A 27,853-nucleotide genomic window follows, 5' to 3' on the forward strand; every position below is an offset into this window, starting at 1 on the left:
AAAGACACGGTCAGCTCTTAATGAGGACAAATAATCACAGTAATCTAATAATACATGTTTAACGTCCCTCCCTTATACCCTGGTAACAATGTGAAAACCTGCCGTTGAAATAAATCCAGTCAAGCCTAAAATAATACTTAGTCAGATTTTACTGTTGGTTGCGCTGCTGTTGGACCTGCTGGATCTGCTGGGGGGCCGGTCTTTTACGGGAGGGGTCCATGACACTGGGCATCCCTGGTCGGGACACAGGGCTGGAGCCGTAGCCTGGAGGCCCCATGGGCGGGCCCTGGGGGGTCATACGGCTGGATGGGGGCATCCCACCTGGTCTCTGGAGGGAGAGGTCGAAAAGAGACAGGGGAGGGGTTAGAGTCTGGAAGAGAGGCGAAGAGAGACGGGAGGGGTTAGAGTCTGGAAGAGAGGCTAAAAGGAGACGGGGGAGGGGTTAGAGTCTGGAAGAGAGGCGAAAAGAGACGGGGGAGAGAGTCTGGAAGAGAGGCGAAAAGAGACGGGGGAGAGAGTCTGGAAGAGAGGCGAAAAGAGACGGGGGAGAGAGTCTGGAAGAGAGGCGAAAAGAGACAGGGGAGAGAGTCTGGAAGAGAGGCGAAAAGAGACAGGGGAGAGAGTCTGGAAGAGAGGCGAAAAGAGACAGGGGAGAGAGTCTGGAAGAGAGGCGAAAAGAGACAGGGGAGAGAGTCTGGAAGAGAGGCGAAAAGAGACAGGGGAGAGAGTCTGGAAGAGAGGCGAAAAGAGACAGGGGAGAGAGTCTGGAAGAGAGGCGAAAAGAGACAGGGGAGAGAGTCTGGAAGAGAGGCGAAAAGAGACAGGGGAGAGAGTCTGGAAGAGAGGCGAAAAGAGACAGGGGAGAGAGTCTGGAAGAGAGGCGAAAAGAGACAGGGGAGGGGATAGAGTCTGGAAGAGAGGCGAAAAGGAGACGGGGGAGGGGTTAGAGTCTGGAAGAGATGCGAAAAGAGACAGGGGAGGGGTTAGTCTGGAAGAGAGGCGAAAAGGAGACAGGGGAGAGTCTGGAAGAGAGGCGAAAAGGAGACGGGGGAGGGGTTAGAGTCTGGAAGAGAGGCGAAAAGAGACAGGGGAGAGAGTCTGGAAGAGAGGCGAAAAGAGACAGGGGAGAGAGTCTGGAAGAGAGGCGAAAAGAGACAGGGGAGAGAGTCTGGAAGAGAGGCGAAAAGGAGACGGGGGAGGGGTTAGAGTCTGGAAGAGATGCGAAAAGAGACAGGGGAGGGGTTAGTCTGGAAGAGAGGCGAAAAGAGACAGGGGAGGGGATAGTCTGGAAGAGAGGCGAAAAGGAGACAGGGGAGAGTCTGGAAGAGAGGCGAAAAGGAGACGGGGGAGGGGTTAGAGTCTGGAAGAGAGGCGAAAAGGAGACGGGGGAGGGGTTAGAGTCTGGAAGAGAGGTCGAAAAGGAGACGGGGGAGGGGTTAGAGTCTGGAAGAGAGGTCGAAAAGGAGACGGGGAGGGGTTAGAGTCTGGAAGAGAGGTCGAAAAGGAGACGGGGGGAGGGGGAGGGTTAGAGTCTGGAAGAGAGGTCGAAAAGGAGACGGGGGAGGGGTTAGAGCCTGGAAGAGAGGCGAAAAGGAGACGGGGGAGGGGTTAGAATCTGGAAGAGAGGCGAAAAGGAGACGGGGAGGGTTAGAGTCTGGAAGAGAGGTCGAAAAGGAGACGGGGGAGGGGTTAGAGTCTGGAAGAGAGGTCGAAAAGGAGACGGGGAGGGGTTAGAGTCTGGAAGAGAGGTCGAAAAGGAGACGGGGGAGGGGGGAGGGGTTAGAGTCTGGAAGAGAGGTCGAAAAGGAGACGGGGGAGGGGTTAGAGCCTGGAAGAGAGGCGAAAAGAGACGGGGAGGGGTTGGAGAATCTGGAAGAGAGGCGAAAAGGAGACGGGGGAAGAGTCTGGAAGAGAGGCGAAAAGGAGACGGGGGAGGGGTTAGAGTCTGGAAGAGAGGCGAAAAGGAGACGGGGGAGAGTCGAAGAGAGGCAAAAAGAGACAGGGGAGGGGAGAGTCTGGAAGAGAGGCGAAAAGGAGACGGGGGAGGGTTTAGAGTCTGGAAGAGAGGCGAAGAGAGACAGGGGAGGGGTTAGAGTCTGGAAGAGAGGCGAAAAGAGACAGGGGAGGGGTTAGAGTCTGGAAGAGAGGCAAAAAGAGACGGGAGAGTCTGGAAGAGAGGCGAAAAGAGACAGGGGAGGGGTTAGAGTCTGGAAGAGAGGCGAAAAGAGACGGGAGAGGGGTTAGAGTCTGGAAGAGAGGCAAAAAGAGACAGGGGAGGGGTTAGAGTCTGGAAGAGAGGCAAAAAGAGACGGGAGAGTCTGGAAGAGAGGCAAAAAGAGACAGGGGAGGGGTTAGAGTCTGGAAGAGAGGCAAAAAGAGACGGGAGAGTCTGGAAGAGAGGCGAAAAGAGACAGGGGAGGGGTTAGAGTCTGGAAGAGAGGCAAAAAGAGACGGGAGAGTCTGGAAGAGAGGTGAAAAGAGACAGGGGAGGGGTTAGAGTCTGGAAGAGAGGCGAAAAGAGACAGGGGAGGGGTTAGAGTCTGGAAGAGAGGCGAAAAGGAGACGGGGGAGGGGTTAGAGTCTGGAAGAGAGGCAAAAAGAGACGGGAGAGTCTGGAAGAGAGGCAAAAAGAGACAGGGGAGGGGTTAGAGTCTGGAAGAGAGGCAAAAAGAGACGGGAGAGTCTGGAAGAGAGGCAAAAAGAGACAGGGGAGGGGTTAGAGTCTGGAAGAGAGGCAAAAAGAGACGGGAGAGTCTGGAAGAGAGGCGAAAAGAGACAGGGGAGGGGTTAGAGTCTGGAAGAGAGGCAAAAAGAGACGGGAGAGTCTGGAAGAGAGGTGAAAAGAGACAGGGGAGGGGTTAGAGTCTGGAAGAGAGGCGAAAAGAGACAGGGGAGGGGTTAGAGTCTGGAAGAGAGGCGAAAAGGAGACGGGGGAGGGGTTAGAGTCTGGAAGAGAGGCAAAAAGGAGACAGGGGAGATAGTCTGGAAGAGAGGAGAGGAAAAGATGGATGGCGTTTGATGGTAGGAGAAAATAGGATTAAAGAGACGAAATGTAGGACAAGAGGCAAAGAAAAATAAGTAAAGAAAATGTTTTCTTATTGTGGGAGAGAAGACGAAGGTGCTATAGATGGTTGAGATGTGAGAAACAAAATTTCCATCATCTAGAGGTATATTATATTTCTCCTTGCAGGTGTTATTGCTGCCTTACACAAAACAGGGCAAGGTTGTATTCTCCTGACGTGGCGTACCGAATGTGTTCTAGAACGGATGTGTTCTGTTCTGTCCCGCAGTCAGGGTCAAGGATGTGTTCTGTTCTGTCCCGCAGTCAGGGTCAAGGATGTGTTCTGTTCTGTCCCGCAGTCAGGGTCAAGGATGTGTTCTGTTCTGTCCCGCAGTCAGGGTCAAGGATGTGGCTAGGTGAGGACGCTAGGCTGCCCGCCTCCTCTCACCGCTAGGCTGCCCGCCTCCTCTCACCGCTAGGCTGCCCGCCTCCTCTCACCGCTAGGCTGCCCGCCTCCTCTCACCGCTAGGCTGCCCGCCTCCTCTCACCGCTAGGCTGCCCGCCACCTCTCACCGCTAGGCTGCCCGCCTCTCACCGCTAGGCTGCCCGCCTCCTCTCTACCGCTAGGCTGCCCGCCTCCTCTCACCGCTAGGCTGCCCGCCTCCTCTCACCGCTAGGCTGCCCGCCTCCTCTCACCGCTAGGCTGCCCGCCTCCTCTCACCGCTAGGCTGCCCGCCTCCTCTCACCGCTAGGCTGCCCGCCTCCTCTCACCGCTAGGCTGCCCGCCTCCTCTCACCGCTAGGCTGCCCGCCCCCCCTAACCGCTAGGCTACCTGCCACCCCTATCACCAAGGTCAGGACTCTACTGATTCTCTGGATAGAGGATGTCTCAAGGGCGTGAAAATGAGATTAAAAAAAAAAAATGCCGTTATTTATGAATAACTATAAGACTCTAATAAATAGAGGACATTGGTAAGCAGCAACAAGTGGATAAAAAGCCATGTGTTGAGATACAGGCAGGACTGCTTTGTTATAGATCGGAAGTCCACTGAACGATCACTGAAAGACAACATAGGCACTAGCCAACAACAGATTGAATTAAAAACAACCTTGTATTGAATAAAGGACACCTTATTTTGCATTCACAAAACAATATCACTCACCACCATCCAAAAAATGTGCAATTTTTCATCAAAGTTTTTAAAAATAAATCAAATGCATGTAGTACCCCATACAATGCACATACATACACATATATATATATATATATATAGATTAATTTATAACCTGTAAATATTATACCAAATTCACCCTTAAAAAAATCATACCAAGCAATGGTTACGGAAACAGGCACGACTTGAAGGTGCACAATAAAAACACCCTCAACATCACTCACCAATCCATGTGCTAGGAACTCAAACAGACGACTTCGTGTTTCTGAATGCATGAGTGCTTCTAGAAGTTGTAGCGACAGTAGCAGGCTGAAGAATAAAACAGATCAGCGAGGCTAAAGCCAAAGACACACCCCTCTCTCTCCCTCTCCGACAGCCTTCAAGGGGAGTGCTGTGTTCAGCTGTCATCAACGCTGATGCACTCTACCCTCTCCTGTTCTCTACTGTAACGCAAGCTACAGCCTCACACTGTCTGCAGATCACAACACACCTGGGTCGTGTTCATTATGCAATAACGTAGCGAAACATTTTGAAATGGAACAATGCATTTCTTATTTGACAAGTCCAGGTAGTCCGCTCCCCGTTTTCAGTGCGTTTGGAATCTCATGACCCTGCACCCTCTGCTGAAAAGCTGCCTTCAGCCTCTGCTGAAAAGCTGCCTTCAGCCTCTGCTGAAAAGCTGCCTTCAGCCTCTGCTGAAAAGCTGCCTTCAGCCTCTGCTGAAAAGCTGCCTTCAGCCTCTGCTGAAAAGCTGCCTTCAGCCTCTGCTGAAAAGCTGCCTTCAGCCTCTGCTGAAAAGCTGCCTTCAGCCTCTGCTGAAAAGCTGCCTTCAGCCTCTGCTGAAAAGCTGCCTTCAGCCTCTGCTGAAAAGCTGCCATCTGGCCTCTTCTATTTATTTTTTAGTTTTCATCCACAGCAGAGAACGTATTCTCACATTCGTCACCATAGTGATTTCAATGAGTCACGTAGATAGAACAAGTTTTAAAGCAGAGGTTTGTAAAAAATTTTTTTTTAAAGGATAGCTGGAAGAGAGCCAGCCACTGAAAAGGATAGCTGGAAGAGAGCCAGCCACTGAAGGATAGCTGGAAGAGAGCCAGCCACTGATAAGGATAGCCACTGAAAAGGATAGCTGGAAGAGAGCCAGCCACTGAAAAGGATAGCTGGAAGAGAGCCAGCCACTGAAAAGGATAGCTGGAAGAGAGCCAGCCACTGAAAAGGATAGCTGGAAGAGAGCTAGCCACTGAAGGATAGCTGGAAGAGAGCCAGCCACTGAAAAGGATAGCTGGAAGAGAGCCAGCCACTGAAAAGGATAGCTGGAAGAGAGCTAGCCACTGACAAGGATAGCTGGAAGAGAGCTAGCCACTGACAAGGATAGCTGGAAGGATATAGCTGGAAGAGAGCTAGCCACTGAAGAGAGCCAGCCACTGGATAGCTGGAAGAGAGCTAGCCACTGACAAGGATAGCTGGAAGAGAGCTAGCCACTGAAAAGGATAGCTGGAAGAGAGCTAGCCACTGAAAAGGATAGCTGGAAGAGAGCCAGCCACTGAAAAGCTGACTTCTAATTATTTCTTTATTGCCAATGCCATTTTGTTTGAAAACCTCTTGCCCATTGTGTTCAAGGTAGAAGGAGATTGGAGTTAACATACGAAGACAAATCAAAGTGGGATGTATCTTTTCACTAATAAACTGCCCACACATTCGTAAACGTGGCCATTACTGTGTGCGAGGCGACTGAAGAATGCAACAACAAAAAAAATCCATTAAAATTTCTATAAATCATTTTTCACTCAATCCACCACATCTCTGTGCAACCTTGGTTTTCTACAGAACAATTGGGGAGTGCTTCTAAGGCTAACAGAATGTGTGGCTGAGTGACTATGAAGGATGCTGCAGTCAGTGAGGTTGGCGTTTGTGTTCCACGTAGTCAAGGACACGAGAGAAGATTAGAACATCCTTTCACTGAGAAATGTTTTTCAGTTGAATTGTTGTAATAACAACAACAATGTGTGTGTGTGTGTGTGTGTACACTGTGTCAAATTCAATGACCACATACTGACCCCCCCCCCAACATCCCAAACGTTTAGCTAGCAGTACTTCTGTTTTTTTTACGTTACTAAAGCACCAAACACATTTTTGCTCTGCCAGAATGACCCCCTCTCATCTGCAACTGTAGCTGATGGCATCACAGTTTGCATCATTAGCTGTGATGACCATTGGTATCAAACAGCTGTATAGCTGTAGCAGGAGATTCTTTTTCAAACAGTTTGCATCATTAGCTGTGATGACCATTGGTATCAAACAGCTGTATAGCTGTAGCAGGAGATTATTTTTCAAACAGTTTGCATCATTAGCTGTGATGACCATTGGTATCAAACAGCTGTATAGCTGTAGCAGGAGATTCTTTTTCAAACAGTTTGCATCATTAGCTGTGATGACCATTGGTATCAAACAGCTGTATAGCTGTAGTAGGAGATTATTTTTTTCCGACCAACCTTTTCTTGCCGATACTTTCTTAAAATACTCGATTTGGAAGTCACCGTTTTGCCCCGTGAAGTAATCCAACGATGTACATGCCCCGCCATTTTGTCTATTTCTCATCTTCTCTCATTGAGACAGGTGCAAAGCAATCAATGATATCTGAGTCTCACTCAGTGTATCACACCCACATGTCTCAACCAATGAGAGAAAGTAAGAAATAGATATACATTATTGGATTACTTCATGGGGCAAATATTTGATGAATTAAGATTGTTCCGAGGGGATAAGTGATGGGAGCAACTCACTATTAGGAAGGTGTTCCTAATGTTTGGTGTACTCAGTGTGTGTGTGTGTGTATATGTATATATATATATATAACAAATAAAACAAAATAAATATCTAATACAAAATGTTTATAATGGTCAACATTTCATATTTATTAAAACAATGTTTAAAAAAATATGGAACAAAATAAATAATAAAACAATGTAAATGATTGGTGGTATTTATATGGTCTATATACTATAATTATAGTACACAGAGAAAATAGTACATTGTATGTTTCCTCCCCCCTGTGGCAAGCTGTGACAGACTGTGCTGCCAACTATATAACAGACTGTTCCCCCAAAGGTATACAAAGTTCACCTTTCTTTGATTGTTTAAAAATGTGTAGACATTTCCATTGTGACTTTGGGGAAGGACTCCCTAATATATGGGGCAGAAGACGAGAACTTACATGCGCCGAATACAAAATGCGTACTTATAAGCCCTTAACCAACATTGTTGCTGAGAAAATACCTTTAAAAAAAAAAAAGAGCCAAGAATAACAAATAATTAAAGAGCAGAGGTAAATAACAATAGTGGGGCTATATACAGGGGGGGGGGGGCTTCCTCTGACACCACCTGGTACAGAGGTCCTGGATGGCAGGAAGATTGACCCCGGTGATGTTCTCGGTCGTGCGCACTACCCTCTGTAGTGCCGAGCAGTCGGAGGCCGAGCAGCTGCCATACCAGGCAGTGATGCAACCCGTCAGGATGCTCTCGACGGTGCAGCTGTAAAATATTTTGAGGCTCTGAGGACCCATGGAACATATTTTCAGTCTCCTGAGGGGCAACAGGTTTTGTCGTGCCCTCTTCACAACTGCCTTGGTGTGTTTGGACCACGTTAGTTTGTTGATGACGTGGACACCAAGGAACTTGAAGCTCTCAACCTGCTCCACTACAGCCCTGTCGATGAGAATGGGGGCGTGCTCGGTCCTCCTTTTCCTGTAGTCCACAATCATCTCCTTTGTCTTGATAGCGTTGAGTGAGAGGTTGTTGTCCTTGTACCACACAGGCAGGTCTTGGACCTCCTCCCTATAGGCGGTCTCATCATTGTCGGTGATCAGGCCTACCACTGTTGTCATCAGCAAACTTAATGTTGTTGGAGTCGTGTCTGGACGTGCAGTCATGAGTGAACAGGGAGTACAGGAGTGGACTGAGCACGCACCCGAGCGGCCCCAGTGTTGAGGATCAGTGTGGCAGATGTGTTGTTACCTACCCTTACCACCTTGGGACGGCCCTCCAGGATCCAGTTGCAGAGGGAGGTTTTTAGTCCCAGGATCCTTAGCTTAGTGATGAGCTTTAAGGGCACTATGGTGTTGGACGCTGAGCTGTAGTCAATGAATAGCATTCTCACATAGGTGTTCCTTTTGTCCAGGTGGGAAAGGGCAGTGTTCCCTTTTCCCACAGTCACTGTGGGAACGACGTCCTCTATGCACTTATTGATAAAGCCAGTGACTGATGTGGTGTACTCCTCAATGCCATCGGAAGAATCCCAGAATATGTTCCAGTCTGTGCTAGCAAAACAGTCCTGTAGTTCAGCATCTGCTTCATCTGACCACTTTTGTATAGACCGAGTCACTGGTGCTTCCTGCTTTAATGTTGCATTTGTAAGCAGGAATCAGGAGAACAGAGTTATGGTCAGATTTGCCAAATGGAGGGCGAGGAAGAGCTTTGTACACATCTCTGTGTGTGGAGTAAAGGTGGTCTAGAATTTTTTTTCCCTCTGGTTGCACATTTAACATGCTGATAGAAATGAGTTAAAACTGATTCCCTGTATTAAAGTCACCGGCCACTAGGAGCGCTGCCTCTGGATTTGTGTTTTCATGTTTGCTCATGGCGGAATACAGTTCATTGAGTGCGGTTTTAGTGCCAGAGGTCGGTCTGTGGTAGTAAAATGAAAAATACAGAAACTCTCTAGGTAGTTAGTGTGGTCTACAGCTTATCATGAGATACTCTACCTCAGGCGAGCAAAACCTTGAGACTTCCTTAGATATCGTGCACCAGCGGTTTACATAAATGCATAGGCCCCCGTGTCTTACCAGAGGCTGCTGTTCTGTCAATGGAGTGTATAACCTGGCAGCTATATGTTCTTAATGTCATTGTTCAGCCACGACTCAGTGAACCATAAGATATTACAATTTTTTATGTCCCATTGGTAGGATATACATGCTTTCAGTTCATCCCATTTATTTTCCAGCAATTGAACATTAGCTAGCAGAACGGAAGGGCAGATTAGCCACTGGTCGCCTGATCCTCACAAGGCATCCTGATCTCTTTCCGCGAAACCTGTTTCCTTTTCCAGCGAATCACAGAGATCTGGGCCTGGTCTGGTGTCTGTAGTATATATCTTGCGACAGTTTGAGGTGAGTAATCCAAGCTCTTTTTGGTCATAAGAGATGGTAGCAGCAACATTATGTACACCAAGTTACGAACAACGCGAAAAGACAAACAAAATAGCACGGTTGGTTAAGAGCCGATAAGACGGCAGCCATTCCCTCCGGCGCCATCAAAAGATCTTACCCTCCAAAGGGAATCTATGCAGCTATACACTTGTATCCCCCGTGGACCTGTTCGTAGATGAAACATCCTCCATTTAGGCTGCAAAGGCGGCGATTTCCTAATTAACCCGATATAAATGGCAAGCAGGTGGGAAAATATGCTTACTTTATTTATGAAGCACCATTTTGGCTAATGCTACTTCCTGACATTACAACACGCAACATCTGGGACTAGCATTTAGCCCCTCTGGCATGGCGGAGAATATTGTTTCATAAAAGAAATTACGCATAATTTCCATCTTGTCACCGTTAAAAATCGGGTTAAGGAGGAAATCGATGCATTTTGAGCCTGAATGGAGACTGTTTTATGTAAGAACCGGACCACAGGGGATACGAACGTATAGCCAGCTGCATAGATTGCCTTTGGACAGGAAAGATGAAAGGACTCACTATCGCCAATTTTTAGCTAGGTAGCCTATGAAAACAACTAAAAGCTGACAGAGCCGTAGACCGCTTTGCCAACCAACATGAAAGAGTTGAGGACAGCATTGTCATTCAAGTAGGGCGAATTCCCAAAAATGTTGTTTTACTTGGGCACCCAGACCGAAATCAGTACCATGGACAGCCACATGATATTTAGTAACATTGATTGGACTAAATTGTCTCTGGTATCTGTCAATTTGTTTTCAGTGTATTAAACTAAGCATATATAGCCTTGTTGATTTGATGTGAATGTTTAAGTTGAAATGGTGCTGCAGTATTGGAATAAACGAGGCAATACTCTCGCAGTCTTCGTGCTGACTTGCGGAAACTCTGTGGTTCTAAATCAGTAGTTGTTTAGTAAAACTGTCAAACATTAACTTGTTTGACCAGGTCATGTAACTGTTACATGCAATATTTGCTTTGTGGACTTCACAGGACAGATGTTGCTCTCCAGTTTTTGTGATGAAACAAACTTATGTGAAGTTGAATCTATTCTGCCACCGCTGTGTGACTTGTTGTCACTGCCTTATTGTAATATCACGGTGGCGTATGAACAAATGAGCAAACAATGCAATTATCGTTGTAATATGGCTGTTTCACTGGCTTGGCCACGCACCGCTACTGAAAACAAGAGTCCATGGTTATTAAGACCAGATCGTTCTTCCAAGATGTTTAGACCTTCATTACATTTCAGTCATTTAGCAGACGCTTTTATCCAGAGTGATTTACAGGAGCAATTAGGATTAAGTGTCTTACTCAAGGGCACATCGACATTTGTCACCGAGGCAACTCGGGGATTCGAACCTGCGATCTTTCGGTTACTTTAAGCTATGAAATATGAATCCGTGGTTATTCAAGGGTGCAACAGGTCACCTCAGGAGTAAAATGTCAGTTCTCTTTTCATAGCCGACACAGAGCAGAGCTTAATGTTAGACAGCAGGTGCGGTAGAGACTCACACACCATCCACTTTTCATTCAAACTAACGTAACTTTACAAGCTTAATGTTATCTGTGTAGCTAGCAAGCAAACAAGCGCCAAACAACTAGCTAGCTAGCTACTGTACCACTTGCAGACCGAACAGCTCATCATACTAGGTGGTCATCGACAGTGTAGTTAGCTAACTAATTATGCATAACCATGCCACTGGAAAAAGCCACAAAAACAATCAACCAACAACGACAATCAGTAAATTAGGGGGTCTTTACGAGTAAGGGCCCACATCGCTAGATACTGTTAGCATAGGCTAGCTACCGCTTTGACAAAGGCTTTGTTCTAGCTTGCAGCTAGCTAACGTAACGTTAGCCGTTAAGTCGTGGCTCACCGGGTATCCAGGCCCGGGCATCGGAGAACGATAGAGGTGGTTCTGTGCGCCCGATGAGGGTCCCATCCTTCCTCCAGGAGTTCCAGGTCCCATGCCTGGTCCTCCACCTTGTACCGGGGGTCCGGGTCCCATTCCCCCGCCACCACCTCCCGTTGAAGCTGATTGAAAACTACCTCTGGCCGCCATCGCTTCTGGGTTTCTCCGTCGCCGGATCGTGGAATAGAACTATCGCGAGAAGAGAGGAGTAGCGGAGTGATTCTTTTAACAACAACGACCTCTGGTGTTTAATTTCAATTACAACCAACCCTTATTGTGGTAGAGATCGTTACATTCTACATTTTACATTCTACATAAAAGCAGTCTCTCAAAATGAAAGCAACCAAAACCTTTCTGTATGGGGGCATACTAATATGACTCTCTCTGGAGTCTGGACCTTTACAATTAGCACCAGGCATGCCAGGTGTTGACCTGAACTGACTGGGATATTTTTAAATTTGACCTTTATTTAACGAGGCAGGTCAGTTAAGAACAATTTTAATGACGGCCTAGGAACAGTGGGTTAACTGCCTGTTCAGGGGTAGAACGACAGATTTGTACCTTTTCAGCTTGGGGATTTGAACTTGCAACCTTTCAGTTACTAGGCCAACACTCTAAACACTAGGCTACCCTGCCACCCCAATTAACCTTCAAACAGGTACAACAGGTTAAAATGTTAATATTATTGAATCTCCAGTATCTCTACTGTATTGAGAGGTAAAGAAATCCTATTTTAAAATGGTAAACATACACACGGATACACATATTTGACAAACATCTCATCTCATGAGGTAATTCTGAATGATTGACTTGTTCTTTGAATAGCACTTTTAAAGGCACTTGATCAGCCTGCATGGCTGCCTGCCATCGGTTTCATTTGCCACAATGGGGAGGAAACATAAAATGTACTATTTTCTCTGTGTACTATAATTATAGTATATAGACCATATAAATACCACCAGTCATTTACATTTTTTATTTTTATTTATTTTGTTCCATATTTTTTTAAACATTGTTTTAATACATATGAAATGTTGACCATTATAAACATTTTGTATTAGATATGTATTTTGTTTTATTTGTTTATACATATATAAACAAATATGTATTCAAATTCTCATTGAAAAGGCTTTAATGGCATGAATAACAAGGTCAATGTTGGGAGCAACTCAATATTAGGAAGGTGTTCCGAATGTTTGGTGTACTCAGTGTATCTATCTATATATATATATTATCTATATATTAAACACTGAGTACACCAAACATTAGGAACACCTTCCTAATATTGAGTTGCTCCCAACATTGACCTTGTTATTCATGCCATTAAAGCCTTTTAAATGAGAATTTGAATACATTTTTGAATTTGAGAGAGAGAAAGATAGAGGGACAGAGAGAAATGGCTCTGATGGAGAGAGATAGAAAGAGGGGGAAGGAGAAAGAGAGAAGGGGAGAGAGGATTAGGGAGGAGATAATTGTTTGTTAACAAACAGTCAGTTCAGCTTGCTTGGTCAGCTTGTTTGATCACCGGGCTGGACATGACTCAACACTGAACATCTGGCAGCTGAAATATAATCTTGGTTGGGAAAACATTGTATACTGTATATACTTTTATTAATCCAATAAATGGCACAGCGAGAGAGAGATAGAGAAAGATAGAGAGGATTGGGGACTGAGTGTTGTTTATTAACAAACAGTTAGGTACTTTCTCTCTCTTGCAGTGGCCTGTCTGGAACAAGACTCAATGCTGAAACAGTGTGCAGTGGCTGAAATAAAATCATTGTTGCACACTGTGTTCATTTTCACAAAAACAACAGGATTTATTGGTTTGCTAACCACGCGGAAAGTATCATAGATTCATGGCAGACAACGAAGTCCAATTTGCGTCAACAGTAACCTTGGGAAAATCCTCTGCATTATCATTAACAGCAGACTCATACACTTCCTCAAAGAAAACAATGTACTGAGCAAATGTCAAATTGGCTTTTTACCAAATTACCGTACAACAGACCATGTATTCACCCTGCACACCCTTATTGACAACCAAACAAACCAAAACAAAGGCAAAGTCTTCTCATGCTTTGTTGATTTCAAAAAAGCCTTCGACTCAATTTGGCATGAGGGTCTGCTATACAAACTGATGGGAAGTGGTGTTGGGGGTAAAACATACGACATCATAAAATCCATGTACACAAACAACAAGTGTGCGGTTAAAATTGGCATAAAACACACAAATTTCTTCACACAGGGTCGTGGGGTTAGACAGGGATGCAGCTTAAGCCCCACCCTCTTCAACATATATATCAACGAACTGGCGCGGGCACTAGAAAAGTCTGCAGCACCCGGCCTCACCCTACTAGAATCCGAAGTCAAATGTCTGGTGTTTGCTGATGATCTGGTACTTCTGTCACCAACCAAGGAGGGCCTACCGCAGCACCTAGATCTTATGCACAGATTCTGTCAGACCTGGGCCCTGACAGTAAATCTCATTAAGACCAAAATAATGGTGTTCCAAAAAAGGTCCAGTCACCAGGACCACAAATACAAATTCCATCTAGACACTGTTGCCCTAGAGCATACAAAAAACTATACATACCTTGGCCTAAACATCAGCGCCACAGGTAACTTCCACAAAGCTGTGAACGATCTGAGAGACAAGGCAAGAAGGGCATTCTATGCCATCAAAAGGAACATAAATTTCAACATACCAATTAGGATCTGGCTAAAAATACTTGAATCAGTCATAGAGCCCATTGCCCTTTATGGTTGTGAGGTCTGGGGTCCGCTCACCAACCAAGACTTCACAAAATGGGACAAACACCAAATTGAGACTCTGCATGCAGAATTCTGCAAAAATATCCTCCGTGTACAACGTAGAACACCAAATAATGCATGCAGAGCAGAATTAGGCCGATACCCACTAATTATCAAAATCCAGAAAAGAGCTGTTAAATTCTATAACCACCTAAAAGGAAGCGATTCCCAAACCTTCCACAACAAAGTCATCACCTACAGAGAGATGAACCTGGAGAGTCCCCTAAGCAAGCTGGTCCTGGGGCTCTGTTCACAAACACACCCTACAGAGCCCCAGGACAGCAGCACAAATAGACCCAACCAAATCATGAGAAAACAAAAAGATAATTACTTGACATATTGGAAAGAATTAACAAAACAACAGAGCAAACTAGAATGCTATTTGGCCCTACACAGAGAGTACACAGCGGCAGAATACCTGACCACTGTGACTGACCCAAAATTAAGGAAGGCTTTGAATATGTACAGACTCAGCGAGCATAGCCTTGCTATTGAGAAAGGCCGCCGTAGGCAGACATGGCTCTCAAGAGAAGACAGGCTATGTGCTCACTGCCCACAAAATGAGGTGGAAACTGAGCTGCACTTCCTAACCTCCTGCCCAATGTATGACCATATTAGAGAGACATATTTCCCTCAGATTACACAAATCCACAAAGAATTCGAAAACAAATCCAATTTTGAAAAACTCCCATATCTACTTGGTGAAATTCCACAGTGTGCCATCAAAGCAGCAAGATTTGTGACCTGTTGCCACGAGAAAAGGGCAACCAGTGAAGAACACGCACCATTGTAAATACAACCCATATCTATGCTTTTTTATTTTATCTTGTGTCCTTTACCATTTGAACATTGCTAAAACACTGTATATATACATATATATATATATATATAATATGACATTTGTAATGTCTTTATTGTTTTGAAACTTCTGTATGTGTGATGTCTACTGTTCATTTTTATTGTTTATTTCACTTTATATATTATCTACCTCACTTGCTTTGGCAATGTTAACACATGTTTCCCATGCCAATAAAGCCCTTGAATTGAATTGAATTGAATTGTTAGACAGTTAGACTTCAGTAGGCAGGTGGGCAGACAGAACAATCTTGTCATCCTCCTGCCCAGTGAAACTCTTTGTTCTGTTTGGCTGATGAAGCTGTCTGCTTGCTTCCTTCCTGTAGGCGGAGCAAAGCAGAGCGGAGCAGAGCTGAGAGTGCACCATACCCAGACATCAACGTGACTTGAGATGTCAGGTGATGGTTGGGCCCAGTGTGTGTGTGTGTGTGTGTGTGTGTGTGTGCGTAAGTGTGTGTATTAATGCCAGACCAGTGTCCAGACTGGACCTAAGTCAGCATTGTGTCTTGTATAACTCACTATAGTGTAATGGCCGGGAGTTAATCAACACAATATACACCCTTTTACAGACACACTTTGATGATGTCATTAATGATGTCATGAAACTCCCGGCCCATTAGCAGGCTTGCAGTCTTAAAACAAATCAATACCATTTTCTCTTCTCCTGGGCCGTTTTACACTGGGATAAACGTGTGTTTCAAAGTTGGGGTTGTGATTTGTGTGTGTGTGTGTGTATTAAAGCTTCAACTACCTGCATTTAAAGTAACAAATCATACTACTTTTAGTTTTTAAACTAATGAACCGAAAAGAAGAACCCCAAATCTGAAATAATAGAAAGTCTATGCACACTTGGAAGGCGGTTGTTTCCCAAATGGCTCCCTCTTCCCTACATAGTGCACAGTAATTATTTTTTACCAAGGCTCTGCACTATATAGGGAAGAGGTTGACATTTTATTTTAAACCTTTATTCAACTAGGCAAGTCAGTTAAGAACAAATTCTTATTTACAAAGATGGCCTACCCCAGTCAACACTGGGCCAATTGTGCGCACCACCAGCATGTGTGTACGAGACTCCCAATCACAGCCGGATGTGATACAGCCTGGATTTGAACCAGGGACTGTAGTGACACCCCTTGCACTGCAATGCAGTGCCTTAGACAGCTGTGCCACTCGGGAGCCTACATAGTGCACAGTAATCCAGGCTAAATCACATCCGGCTGTGATTGGGAGTCCCATAGGGCGGCGCACAATTGGCCCAGCGTTGTTTGGGGTGGCCGGGGTAGGCCGTCATTGTAAATAAGAATTTGTTCTAAAACTGACTTGCCTCGTTAAATAAAGGTTTAAAATAAAATGGTCTTCTTGGTCTAAAGTAATGGGGTGCCATTCAGGACGCACACCATGTCCCAATTGTAATTGCTAATCGTCTTATCCCCAGCTCTTAATGAACAGGATGCAAAGTCGAGCCTCTGTGACCAGTAGAGCACTACTGCCGTCTTATCTAAGACACACGGCTGGGCCCACTAATTGCACTGCGAGATCGGACAGGATAAATCAATAATACTTATAGGTGGAAACGATTTTGCCTGGAAAACTGACAAATATGACGAGGTCGGAACCTGGCATTTCTGTTTCTGTCCTAAAACACATCCATTCCACTTGTGATCAGAAAAGGGATGTTGAATAGTCTGGTACAGTATGTGAATGTACCGCAGCAGTGAAGAGAATTTTACCATTCCTCGATAGGCTTGGAAGAAAACATCAGACATTACCTCTGTAGTTATCTATTCTATAATACAGTACACGTACATTTTTAACACTAAATTGAGTAGACAACTGCATAAATCATGTAGCCTACATACAAAACTCACAAAGCATATGATTGTATTCTCTGAATAACTTAATAAATAGAATAATATGTTGTTCTGGAAAGCGTGTCGAATGCACTAACATAGACCTAAAAAAAAAAAAACATCAATCATTGAAAAGTGCGATGCTACAGTTCAATGGATATATGTATTAAAATAATGCATACATAACACCATGATTTATTATGATGATCACTCGGTTGTAGGACAGTCTTTATTCAAGGTAAGTCTGGGGTGGCAACATGGGTGTGTTTCATTCCATGAAGATGTTCCCTCCCCGTGCCAACATTCACGAATAGTCGTGGACAGGCAAAAGGTCAAAACAAGTTCAGAATCCAGGAGGTACAGAGTGGCAGGCAGGCTTGAGGTCAGGGCAGGCAGACTGGTCAGACAGGCGGGTACAGAGTCCAGGAAACAGGTAACGGTCAACACCGGGAGGACTATTAAAAGAGAATAGAAAAGGCAGGCGCACGGGGAAAACCACGCTGGTTGACTTGGAACATGCAAGACGAACTGACACAGAGAGACAGGAAACACAGGGATAAATACACCAGGGATAACGAGTGACAACTGGAGGGGGTGGAGACAATAACAAGGACAGGTTGAAACTGATCAGGGTGTGATAGTGAGATTAATATGGTAGGAAACTAGGTGGAGCTATTGCTTAGTTCCACTTACCCAGTTGTCTCAGATCCACTAAAGGAAGGGAACGAGGGTAGAAGTAGAGGGGGAACATCTTGTAATGAAACACAGCCGAAGTGATGAAGAAGAGGCAGCGCCTCATCAGAATGCAACGCAGGGCACCCACTGAGTTTTGGTTGTTGGCAGCATCTCCTCTTCCGCTTCCAAAATGAGCCCCATGGGCTTCACGGGCAAAAGTATTGCACTTAATAGGGAATAGGATGCCATTTGGGAAACACTCCCCCCCCCCCCAGTGTTCTGAGAAGCAGACAAACATTTAGACGCCAGCAGAAAACTCATAACATCATCATTTATCCTTTACTCTATCTATTTGCTTGGCTAATGTAATAGGAGGAAAACAAATTCATGTTGCGAGGTTAAAAATAACTGAGAAAGGACATTTCCCTAAGTAATTATATTGGAGCCTTAGCTTGGTTGAAGGAAGCCATGTACATGTGTTTGTGTGTGTGTGTGTGTGTGTGTGTGTGTGTGCTACAGGAACCTAATGAATGATGGGCTGTGGTATATACAGTATATCATATTCAGTATTGTCTTACCTTGGTGGTTCCAGCCAGAGTAATTGCTAAAATAATAATCAGTCACACTTGAACTACCTCTGTGAGTTATAGTGGAGGGCAGACTATAGCAGTCTATAACAGACTACAACAGTTTATAGCAGTCTATAACAGACTACAACAGTTTATAGCAGTCTATAACAGACTACAACAGTTTATAGCAGTCTATAACAGACTACAACAGACTATAGCAGTCTATAACAGACTACAACAGACTATAGCAGTCTATAACAGACTACAACAGTTTATAGCAGTCTATAACAGACTACAACAGTTTATAGCAGTCTATAACAGACTACAACAGTTTATAGCAGTCTATAACAGACTACAACAGTTTATAGCAGTCTATAACAGACTACAACAGTTTATAGCAGTCTATAACAGACTACAACAGTTTATAGCAGTCTATAACAGACTACAACAGTTTATAGCAGTCTATAACAGACTACAACAGACTATAGCAGTCTATAACAGACTACAACAGACTATAGCAGTCTATAACAGACTACAACAGTTTATAGCAGTCCATAACAGACTATAACAGACTATAACAGATTATAACAGACTAAAACAGACATAGCAGTCTATAGGAAAATATAATACACTATAACAGACTAAAATGATTTAATAGACTATAACAGACTAAAACACTGATGTATAACAGACTACAACAGTTTGTAAGTCAGTCTATAACAGACTACAAAGACATAAATGTAATGTAAATGTATATAAGACCATAGCAGTCTATAGCAGACTATAGCAGACTATCATAGACTACAACAGATAATAACAGACTATAACAGACTATAGCAGACTATCATAGACTACAACAGATAATAACAGACTATAACAGACAGTAGCAGAGTATAACAGACTATAACAGAGTATAACAGACTATAACAGACAGTAGCAGAGTATAGCAAAATATAACAGAATATAGCAGACAATAGCAGTCTATAATAGACTATAACAGACTAAAACAGACTATAACAGACTATAACAGAGTATAACAGATTATAACAGATTATAACATACTATAACAGATTATAACAGAATATAGCAGACTATAGCAGACTATATCAGACTATATCAGACTATAGCAGATTATAACGGACCATAGCAGACTATAACAGAATATAGCAGACTATAACAGACTATAACAGACTATATCAGACTATAGCAGATTATAACGGACCATAGCAGACTATAGCAGACTATAGCAGTCTATAACAGACTATAACAGACTATATCAGACTACTTTCGTTTAAGACTTCCTGTTTGAGTTTCTGCATATAGGAAGGGAGGAGCAAAAAAGAGTTGTGATCTGATTTACCGAAGGGAGGGTGGGGGAGGGCCTTGTCGGCATCCCCGAAGGGGGAGTACATAACTTTTGTAGTGTTTTCCTCAAGTTTCCTTTGTTAAAATCCCCAGCTACAATAAATGCGGCCTAAGGATATGTGGTTTTCAGTTTGCACAAAGTCCAGCTTAGTTCCTTGAAGGCCGTTGTGGTATCAGCTTGAGGGGGAATATACACAGCTGTGACTATAAACGAAGATAATTCTCTTGAGAGGTAAAACGGTTGGCATTTGATTTGTGAGGTATTCTAGGTCAGTTGAACAAAAGGACTTGACTTCCTGTACGTTATCACAATCACACAATGAGTAGTTAATCATAAAATACACCACCGCCTTTCTTCTTCACGGAGAGTTCTTTATTCCTGTCTGAGCGATGTACTGAGAACCCAGCAGGCTGTATAGACAGGGACAGTATATCACGGAGAGAGCCAAGATTCCGTGAAACAGAGTATGTTACGGTCCTTGTTGTCTCTCTGGAAGGAGATCCTCGCCCTGAGCTCGTCGACTTTATTCTCCAGAGACTGAACATTAGCGAGTAATATACTCGGAAGCGGTGGATGGAGGTCACGCCTCCTGAGTCGGACTAGAAGTCCACTTTAAATACTTGGATTAGCCTCTGGGATAAGTTCAATTGCCCTGGGGGGTACAAACAAAGGATCCAATTCAGGAAAGTCCTATTCCTGGTTGCAATGCTGGTGAGTTACCGTCGCTCTGATATCCAAAAGTTATTTCTGTCTGTAAAAAACAAAATACTGCAAAGTTTCCGAGGAGCTAGAAGCAGAGCTGCCATGTATGTCGGCGCCATTGGTTTAAATAATGCTGTGGTGTGTCAATATACTAACCCCAGGCCAGGGTGTGACATGGGTTTATGTTATTGTGTTGTCGTATTGTTATTTTTTTTGTAGGCATTGGGATTGTGGTTGATTAGGGGTGTGTTTAGTTTAGGTTTGGCTGCCTGAGGCGGTCAAATACCAATGCTGTGGTAACCCCCTCAAATACCAATGCTGTGTGCCAATATACTAAATACCCCCCTACCCCCCACCCCCTCAAATAACAATGTTGTAGTGTGTCAATATACTAACCCCCCCTCAAATAACAATCCTCAAATACCAATGCTGTGGTGTGTCAATATACTAACCCCCCCCTCAAATACCAATGCTGTGGTGTGTCAATATACTACCCCCCTCAAATACCAATGCTGTGGTGTGCCAATATACTAACCCCCCCACCCCCCCTCAAATAACAATGTTTTAGTGTGCCAATATACTAACCCCCCCTCAAATACCAATGCTGTGGTGTGTCAATATACTAACCCCCCCTCAAATAACAATGTTGTGGTATGCCAATATACTAACCCTGTCACGCCTTGGTCTTAGTATTTTGTGTTTTTAGTTAATTAGTTGGTCAGGCCAGGGTGTGACATGGGTTTATGTTATTGTGTTGTCGTATTGTTTTTTTTGTAGGCATTGGGATTGTGGTTGATTAGGGGTGTGTTTAGTTTAGGTTTGGCTGCCTGAGGCGGTTCTCAATCAGAGTCAGGTGATTCTTGTTGTCTCTGATGGGGAACCGTATTTAGGTAGCCTGGGTTTCACTGTGTATTTCATGGGTGATTGTTCCTGTCTCTGTATAGTTTCACCAGATAGGCTGTAATTAGGTTTCACGTTCCGTTTTGTTGTTATTGATTTATATCAGTTATTTCATGTACCGCGATTCATTCATGAATAAACATGAGTAACCAACACGCTGCATTTCGGTCCGACTCTCTTTCGACAAACGAAGAACGTCGTTACAAACCCCCCCTCAAATAACAATGTTGTGGTGTGTCAATATCCTAACCCCACCCCCCCTCAAATACTAATGCTGTGGTGTGTCAATATCCTAACCCCACCCCCCCTCAAATACTAATGCTGTGGTGTGTCAATATCCTAACCCCCCCTCAAATACCAATGCTGTGGTGTGTCAATATCCTAATCCCCCCCCCTCAAATACCAATGCTGTTGTGTGCCAATTTACTAACCCCCCCAAATACCAATGCTGTGGTGTGCCAATATACTACAACCCCTCAAATACCAATGTTGTGGTGTGCCAATATACTAACCCCCCACCCCCTCAAATAACAATGTTGTGGTGTGCCAATATACTAACCCCCCTTCCTCAAATACCAATGTTGTGGTGTGCCAATATACTACCCCAATATACCCCCCTCAAATAACAATGTTGATGTGTGTCAATATACTACCCCCCTCAAATAACAATGTTGATGTGTGTCAATATACTACCCCCCCCCCTCAAATACCAATGTTGTGGTGTGTCAATATACTACCCCCCCCCTCAAATAACAATCAAATACCAATGTTGTGGTGTGTCAATATACTACCCCCCTCAAATACCAATGTTGTGGTGTGTCAATATACTACCCCCCTCAAATACCAATGTTGATGTGTGTCAATCAAATACCAATGTTGTGTGTGTGTGGTGTGCAACTACACTGAAATACCCCTGTTACAGGTTTTGTTTTCCCCACTTATGTTTTGAGGTTGGACTTTCAGCACGTATAGCACGTTAGCACGTATAGCACGTTAGCACGTATAGCACGTTAGCACGTATAGCACGTATAGCACGTTAGCACGTATAGCACGTATAGCACGTTAGCACGTTAGCACATATAGCACGTTAGCACGTATTGCACGTTAGCACATATAGCACGTTAGCACATATAGCACGTTAGCACATATAGCATGTTAGCACATAGGGCGTACCGATTGCTGTCACCTCGTTAGCCAGCATGTGTTACACCTGTGTTACATCTCGTTAGTGGGAAGGTATTTGACCTGTGCTGGCCCAGGTGCTATTTAAGAGTGGCTGGCCCAGTGTTCCAGCTGTCTTGAGAGATGTGGAGGGTTAACACATTTAGTTGGTGCGCCCTATTTGATTTCGAGAAAACCTTTGTCTGGTCTTCCTGTTTTTGTTTTGTAAAATGTTTTATTTGTTTATTTTCTTTAGGTTTGGTGTGTTTATTTTGTGTGTATTGTTTGCCTGTGCTTGGGCACATTTAGTGGGTCTCATGGTGGAGTTTTTTTAGGACCCAGATGTTGTTACTAGTCAACTTTCAGTGGACACCCCCATGAGTGTCATTTAGAACCCCTCCTAAAACCACACATGTTTAGTTTTGGTTGTTGTCAGTGACTCTTTGTTAGTTCCCCTTCTGTTTGAGTGACATTTTCAGTTTTCTTGCTGGGGAACGTAACACCCCTCAAAATACCAATGTTGTCTTGTGCCACTATTGCACCGGTGTGCAATTACTGAAATGGTGTGCAATTACTGAAATGGTGTGCAACTACTGAAATGGTGTGCAACTACTGAAATGGTGTGCAACTACTGAAATGGTGTGCAACTACTGAAATGGTGTGCAACTACTGAAATGGTGTGCAACTACTGAAATGGTGTGCAACTACTAAAATGGTTTGCAACTACTGAAATGGTGTGCAACTACTGAAATGGTGTGCAACTACTGAAATGGTGTGCAACTACTGAAATGGTGTGCAACTACTGAAATGGTGTGCAACTACTGAAATGGTGTGCAACTACTAAAATGGTTTGCAACTACTGAAATGGTGTGCAACTACTAAAATGGTTTGCAACTACTGAAATGGTGTGCAACTACTGAAATGGTTTGCAACTACTGAAATGGTGTGCAACTACTGAAATGGTGTGCAACTACTGAAATGGTGTGCAACTACTAAAATGGTTTGCAACTACTGAAATGGTGTGCAACTACTGAAATGGTTTGCAACTACTGAAATGGTGTGCAACTACTGAAATGGTGTGCAACTACTGAAATGGTTTGCAACTACTGTTTGCAATAGGTATGCTGACTGCAGAAATGTCCACCAGATAGCTTTTTCCAGATAATTTAATGTTCATTTCTAAGCCGCCTCCAATGTCGTTTTAGAGAATTTGGCAGAACGTCCAACCGGTCTCACAACCACATGTGAATTATGTGAATTGTAACTCAGTAAAATTGTTGAAATTATTGCATGTTGTTTTTATATATGCTAAATGACTTAAATGTAAATGTAAATGTATATTTTTTTGTTCAGTATAAATGACTCCCTCTCTGTCTAATGTAGATTGAATGGAATTGGAGGGCTGAGTAATTGCAGATAGGGTGGAGAATGCGATGAACATAGTTAATGAAGTCAAATGCTTTAGCTACACAAATTGTTGCATTTTTAAATCAGTTAAGAGTCAACTAAAATTTGAAATCAATTCAAGAATGGGTCTGATTCAATCAAATGTGCTTTGGCAAGGTGTTTTATGCATTCACACATGCACGGATGCAAGTGTAACGCACAAAATAGCGTTTCAATCAGTGACGTCACTTGCTTTGTTCCCCTTTTGCTCTGCGAGGGCCGCGGCTTTTGTGGAGCGATGGGTAACGACGCTTCGAGGGTGGCTGTTGTTGATGTGTGCAGAGGGTCCCTGGTTTGCGCCCGGGTCGGGGCGAGGGGACGGTCTAAAGTTATACTGTTACACAAGCACACTATAACCTTCCTCTGCCTAAAGTGAAAACATAACTTCCATAACAAGAGTCAGAAAACACGAGAAATGAGACCTCCATTAAAATAACACATGTTAAAAATTATATTTGAATTTTATTATAATATGGTTTATTAGATAAATAGAACAGTCTGTCAAATGTTTCTGTAGTCGGGTTTGAAATTCCCAGGTCTTCTGAAGATCCCTGGTCGGCGGGATCCCAACAGGAAGATCACTCGTGATTACCAGGAATCTTCCAATGGGGATTTCTGAAAACACCTGGACATTTTGGGGAAATTTACTGCAAATTTTGTAACTCTATTCTGTGGTAAAGAAAACAAAAGCTAAAAAGTCTATACAGTAATGATAATGAGATTGGTAATATGAGATTATCCAGAATTCATCTCCTTTTTATTGTACATCACCACCTCTACATATCGGTGTAATTGTGCTTTGATAGAACAACTAGAACACAGTTACAGAACCTTTCAAAACCCTCACAGAATTACAAGACTGAAATTAACAGATTTCTCAACTCCCCTCACACCCCTATGTCAAACTACCCACACACCCCTATGTCAAACTACACACACACCCCTATGAAACTAACACACCCCTACTACCCACACACCCCTATGACAAACTACCCACACACCCCTATGTCAAACTACCCACACACCCCTATGTCAAACTACCCACACACCCCTATGACAGTCAAACAACCCACACACCCCTATGTCAAACTACCCATACTCCCCTATTTCAAACTACCCACACACCCCTATGTCAAACTACCCACACACCCCTATGTCAAACTACCCCCCTATGTCACACCCCTATGTCAAACTACCCACACACCCCTATGTCAAACTACACACACACCCCTATGACAAACTACCCACACACCCCTATGTCAAACTACCCACACACCCCTATGTCAAACTACCCACACACCCCTATGTCAAACTACCCACATGTCACCCCTATGTCAAACTACCCACACACCTCTATGTCAAACTACCCACACACCCCTATGTCAAACTACCCACACACCTCTATGTCAGTCAAACTACCCACACACCCCATGTCAGTCAAACTACCCACACACCCCTATGTCAAACTACCCACACACCCCTATGTCAAACTACCCACACACCCCTATGTCAAACTACCCACACACCCCTATGTCAAACTACCCACACCCCTATGTCAAACTACCCACACACCTCTATGTCAAACTCCCAAACTACCCACACACCCCTATGTCAAACTACCCACACACCCCTATGTCAAACTACCCACACACCCCTATGTCAAACTACCCACACACCCCTATTTCAAACTACCCACACACCCCTATGTCAGTCAAACGACCCACACACCCCTATGTCAAACTACCCACACACCCCTATGTCAAACTACCCACACACCCCTATGTCAAAACTACCCACACACCCCTATGTCAAACTACCCACACACCCCTATGTCAAACTACCCACACACCCCTATGTCAAACTACCCACACACCCCTATGTCAAACTACCCACACACCCCTATGTCAAACTACCCACACACCCCTATGTCAAACTACCCACACACCCCTATGTCAAACTACCCACACACCCCTATGTCAAACTACCCACACACCCCTATGTCAAACTACCCTCACACCTCTATGTCAAACTACCCACACACCTCCATGTCAGTCAAACTACCCACACACACCCCTATGTCAGAAACTACCCACACACCCCTATGTCAAACTACCCCTATGTCAAACTACCCACACACCCCTATGTCAAACTACCCACACACCCCTATGTCAAACTACCCACACACCCCTATGTCAAACCCACACACCCTACCCACACACCTCTATGTCAAACTACCCACACACCCCTATGTCAAACTACCCTCTATGTCACACCCTATGTCAAAACTACCCACACACCCCTATGTCAAACTACCCACACACCCCTATGTCAAACTACCCACACACCCCTATGTCAAACTACCACACACCCCTATGTCAGTCAAACTACCCACACACCTCTATGTCAAACTACCCACACACCTCTTTGTCAGTCAAACTACCCACACACCCCTATGTCAAACTACCCACACACCCCTATGTCAAACTACCCACACACCCCTATGTCAAACTACCCACACACCCCTATGTCAAACTACCCACACACCCCTATGTCAAACTACCCACACACCCCTATGTCAAACTACCCACACACCTCTATGTCAAACTACCCACACACCTCTATGTCAAACTACCCACACACCTCTATGTCAGTCAAACTACCCACACACCCCTATGTCAAACTACCCACACACCCCTATGTCAAACTACCCACACACCCCTATGTTAAACTACCCACACACCCCTATGTCAAAGTACCCACACACCTCTATGTCAAACTACCCACACACCCCTATGTCAAACTACCCACACACCTCTATGTCAGTCAAACTACCCACACACCCCTATGTCAAACTACCCACACACCCCTATGTCAAACTACCCACACACCCCTATGTCAAACTACCACACACCCCTATGTCAGTCAAACTACCCACACACCTCTATGTCAAACTACCCACACACCCCTATGTCAAACTCCACCCACAAACTACCCTATGTCAGTCAAACTACCCACACACCCCTATGTCAAACTACCCACACACCCCTATGTCAAACTACCCACACACCCCTATGTCAAACTACCCCTCTATGTCAAACTACACACCCCTATGTCAAACTACCCACACACCTCTATGTCAAACTACCCACACACCCCTATGTCAAACTACCCACACACCCCTATGTCAAACTACCCACACACCCCTATGTCAAACTACCCACACACCCCTATGTCAAACTACCCACACACCCCTATGTCAAACTACCCACACACCCCTATGTCAAACTACCCACACACCCCTATGTCAAACTACCCACACACCCCTATGTCAAACTACCCACACACCCCTATGTCAGTCAAACTACCCACACACCCCTATGTCAAACTACCCACACACCCCTATGTCAAACTACCCACACACCCCTATGTCAAACTACCCACACACCCCTATGTCAAACTACCCACACACCCCTATGTCAAACTACCCACACACCCCTATGTCAAACTACCCACACACCCCTATGTCAAACTACCCACACACCCCTATGTCAAACTACCCACACACCCCTATGTCAAAACTACCCACACACCCCTATGTCAAACTACCCACACACCCCTATGTCAAACTACCCACACACCCCTATGTCAAACTACCAAACTACACACCCCTATGTCAAACTACCCACACACCCCTATGTCAAACTACCCACACACCCCTATGTCAAACTACCCACACACCCCTATGTCAAACTACCCACACACCCCTATGTCAAACTACCCACACACCCCCTATGTCAAACTACCCACACACCCCTATGTCAAACTACCCACACACCCCTATGTCAAACTACCCACACACCCCTATGTCAAACTACCCACACACCCCTATGTCAAACTACCCACACACCCCTATGTCAAACTACCCACACACCCCTATGTCAAACTACCCACACACCCCTATGTCAAACTACCCACACACCCCTATGTCAAACTACCCACACACCCCCCCTATGTCAGACTACCCACACACCCCTATGTCAAACTACCCACACACCCCTATGTCAGAACTACCACCCCTATGTCACTACCCACACACCCCTATGTCCTACCCACACACCCCTATGTCAGACTACCCACACACCCCTATGTCAGACTACCCACACACCCCTATGTCAAACTACCCACACCACCCCTATGTCAGACTA

The 27,853-nt window shown here is 44.6% G+C and overlaps 1 protein-coding gene across 1 annotated transcript in view; it reads right to left on the minus strand.

Annotated features, from left to right (window-relative positions):
- The window catches only part of LOC135540418 (SWI/SNF-related matrix-associated actin-dependent regulator of chromatin subfamily D member 1), a 29,169-nt gene extending 17,677 nt beyond the window's left edge, over window positions 1–11,492 (minus strand). Inside the window, exons 1-2 of the mRNA XM_064967039.1 lie at window positions 11,278–11,492; window positions 153–328 (exon numbers count right to left, since the gene is read on the minus strand). Of these exons, the coding sequence (XP_064823111.1) occupies window positions 153–328; window positions 11,278–11,463 (362 nt within the window). The 5' untranslated portion in view covers window positions 11,464–11,492. The remainder of the gene's footprint in view (window positions 1–152; window positions 329–11,277) is intronic.
- Window positions 11,493–27,853: the final 16,361 nt, after the last annotated feature.

The sequence above is a fragment of the Oncorhynchus masou genome, chromosome 5 (assembly GCF_036934945.1).
Source record: "Oncorhynchus masou masou isolate Uvic2021 chromosome 5, UVic_Omas_1.1, whole genome shotgun sequence".
Taxonomy (NCBI): Eukaryota; Metazoa; Chordata; class Actinopteri; order Salmoniformes; family Salmonidae; genus Oncorhynchus; species Oncorhynchus masou.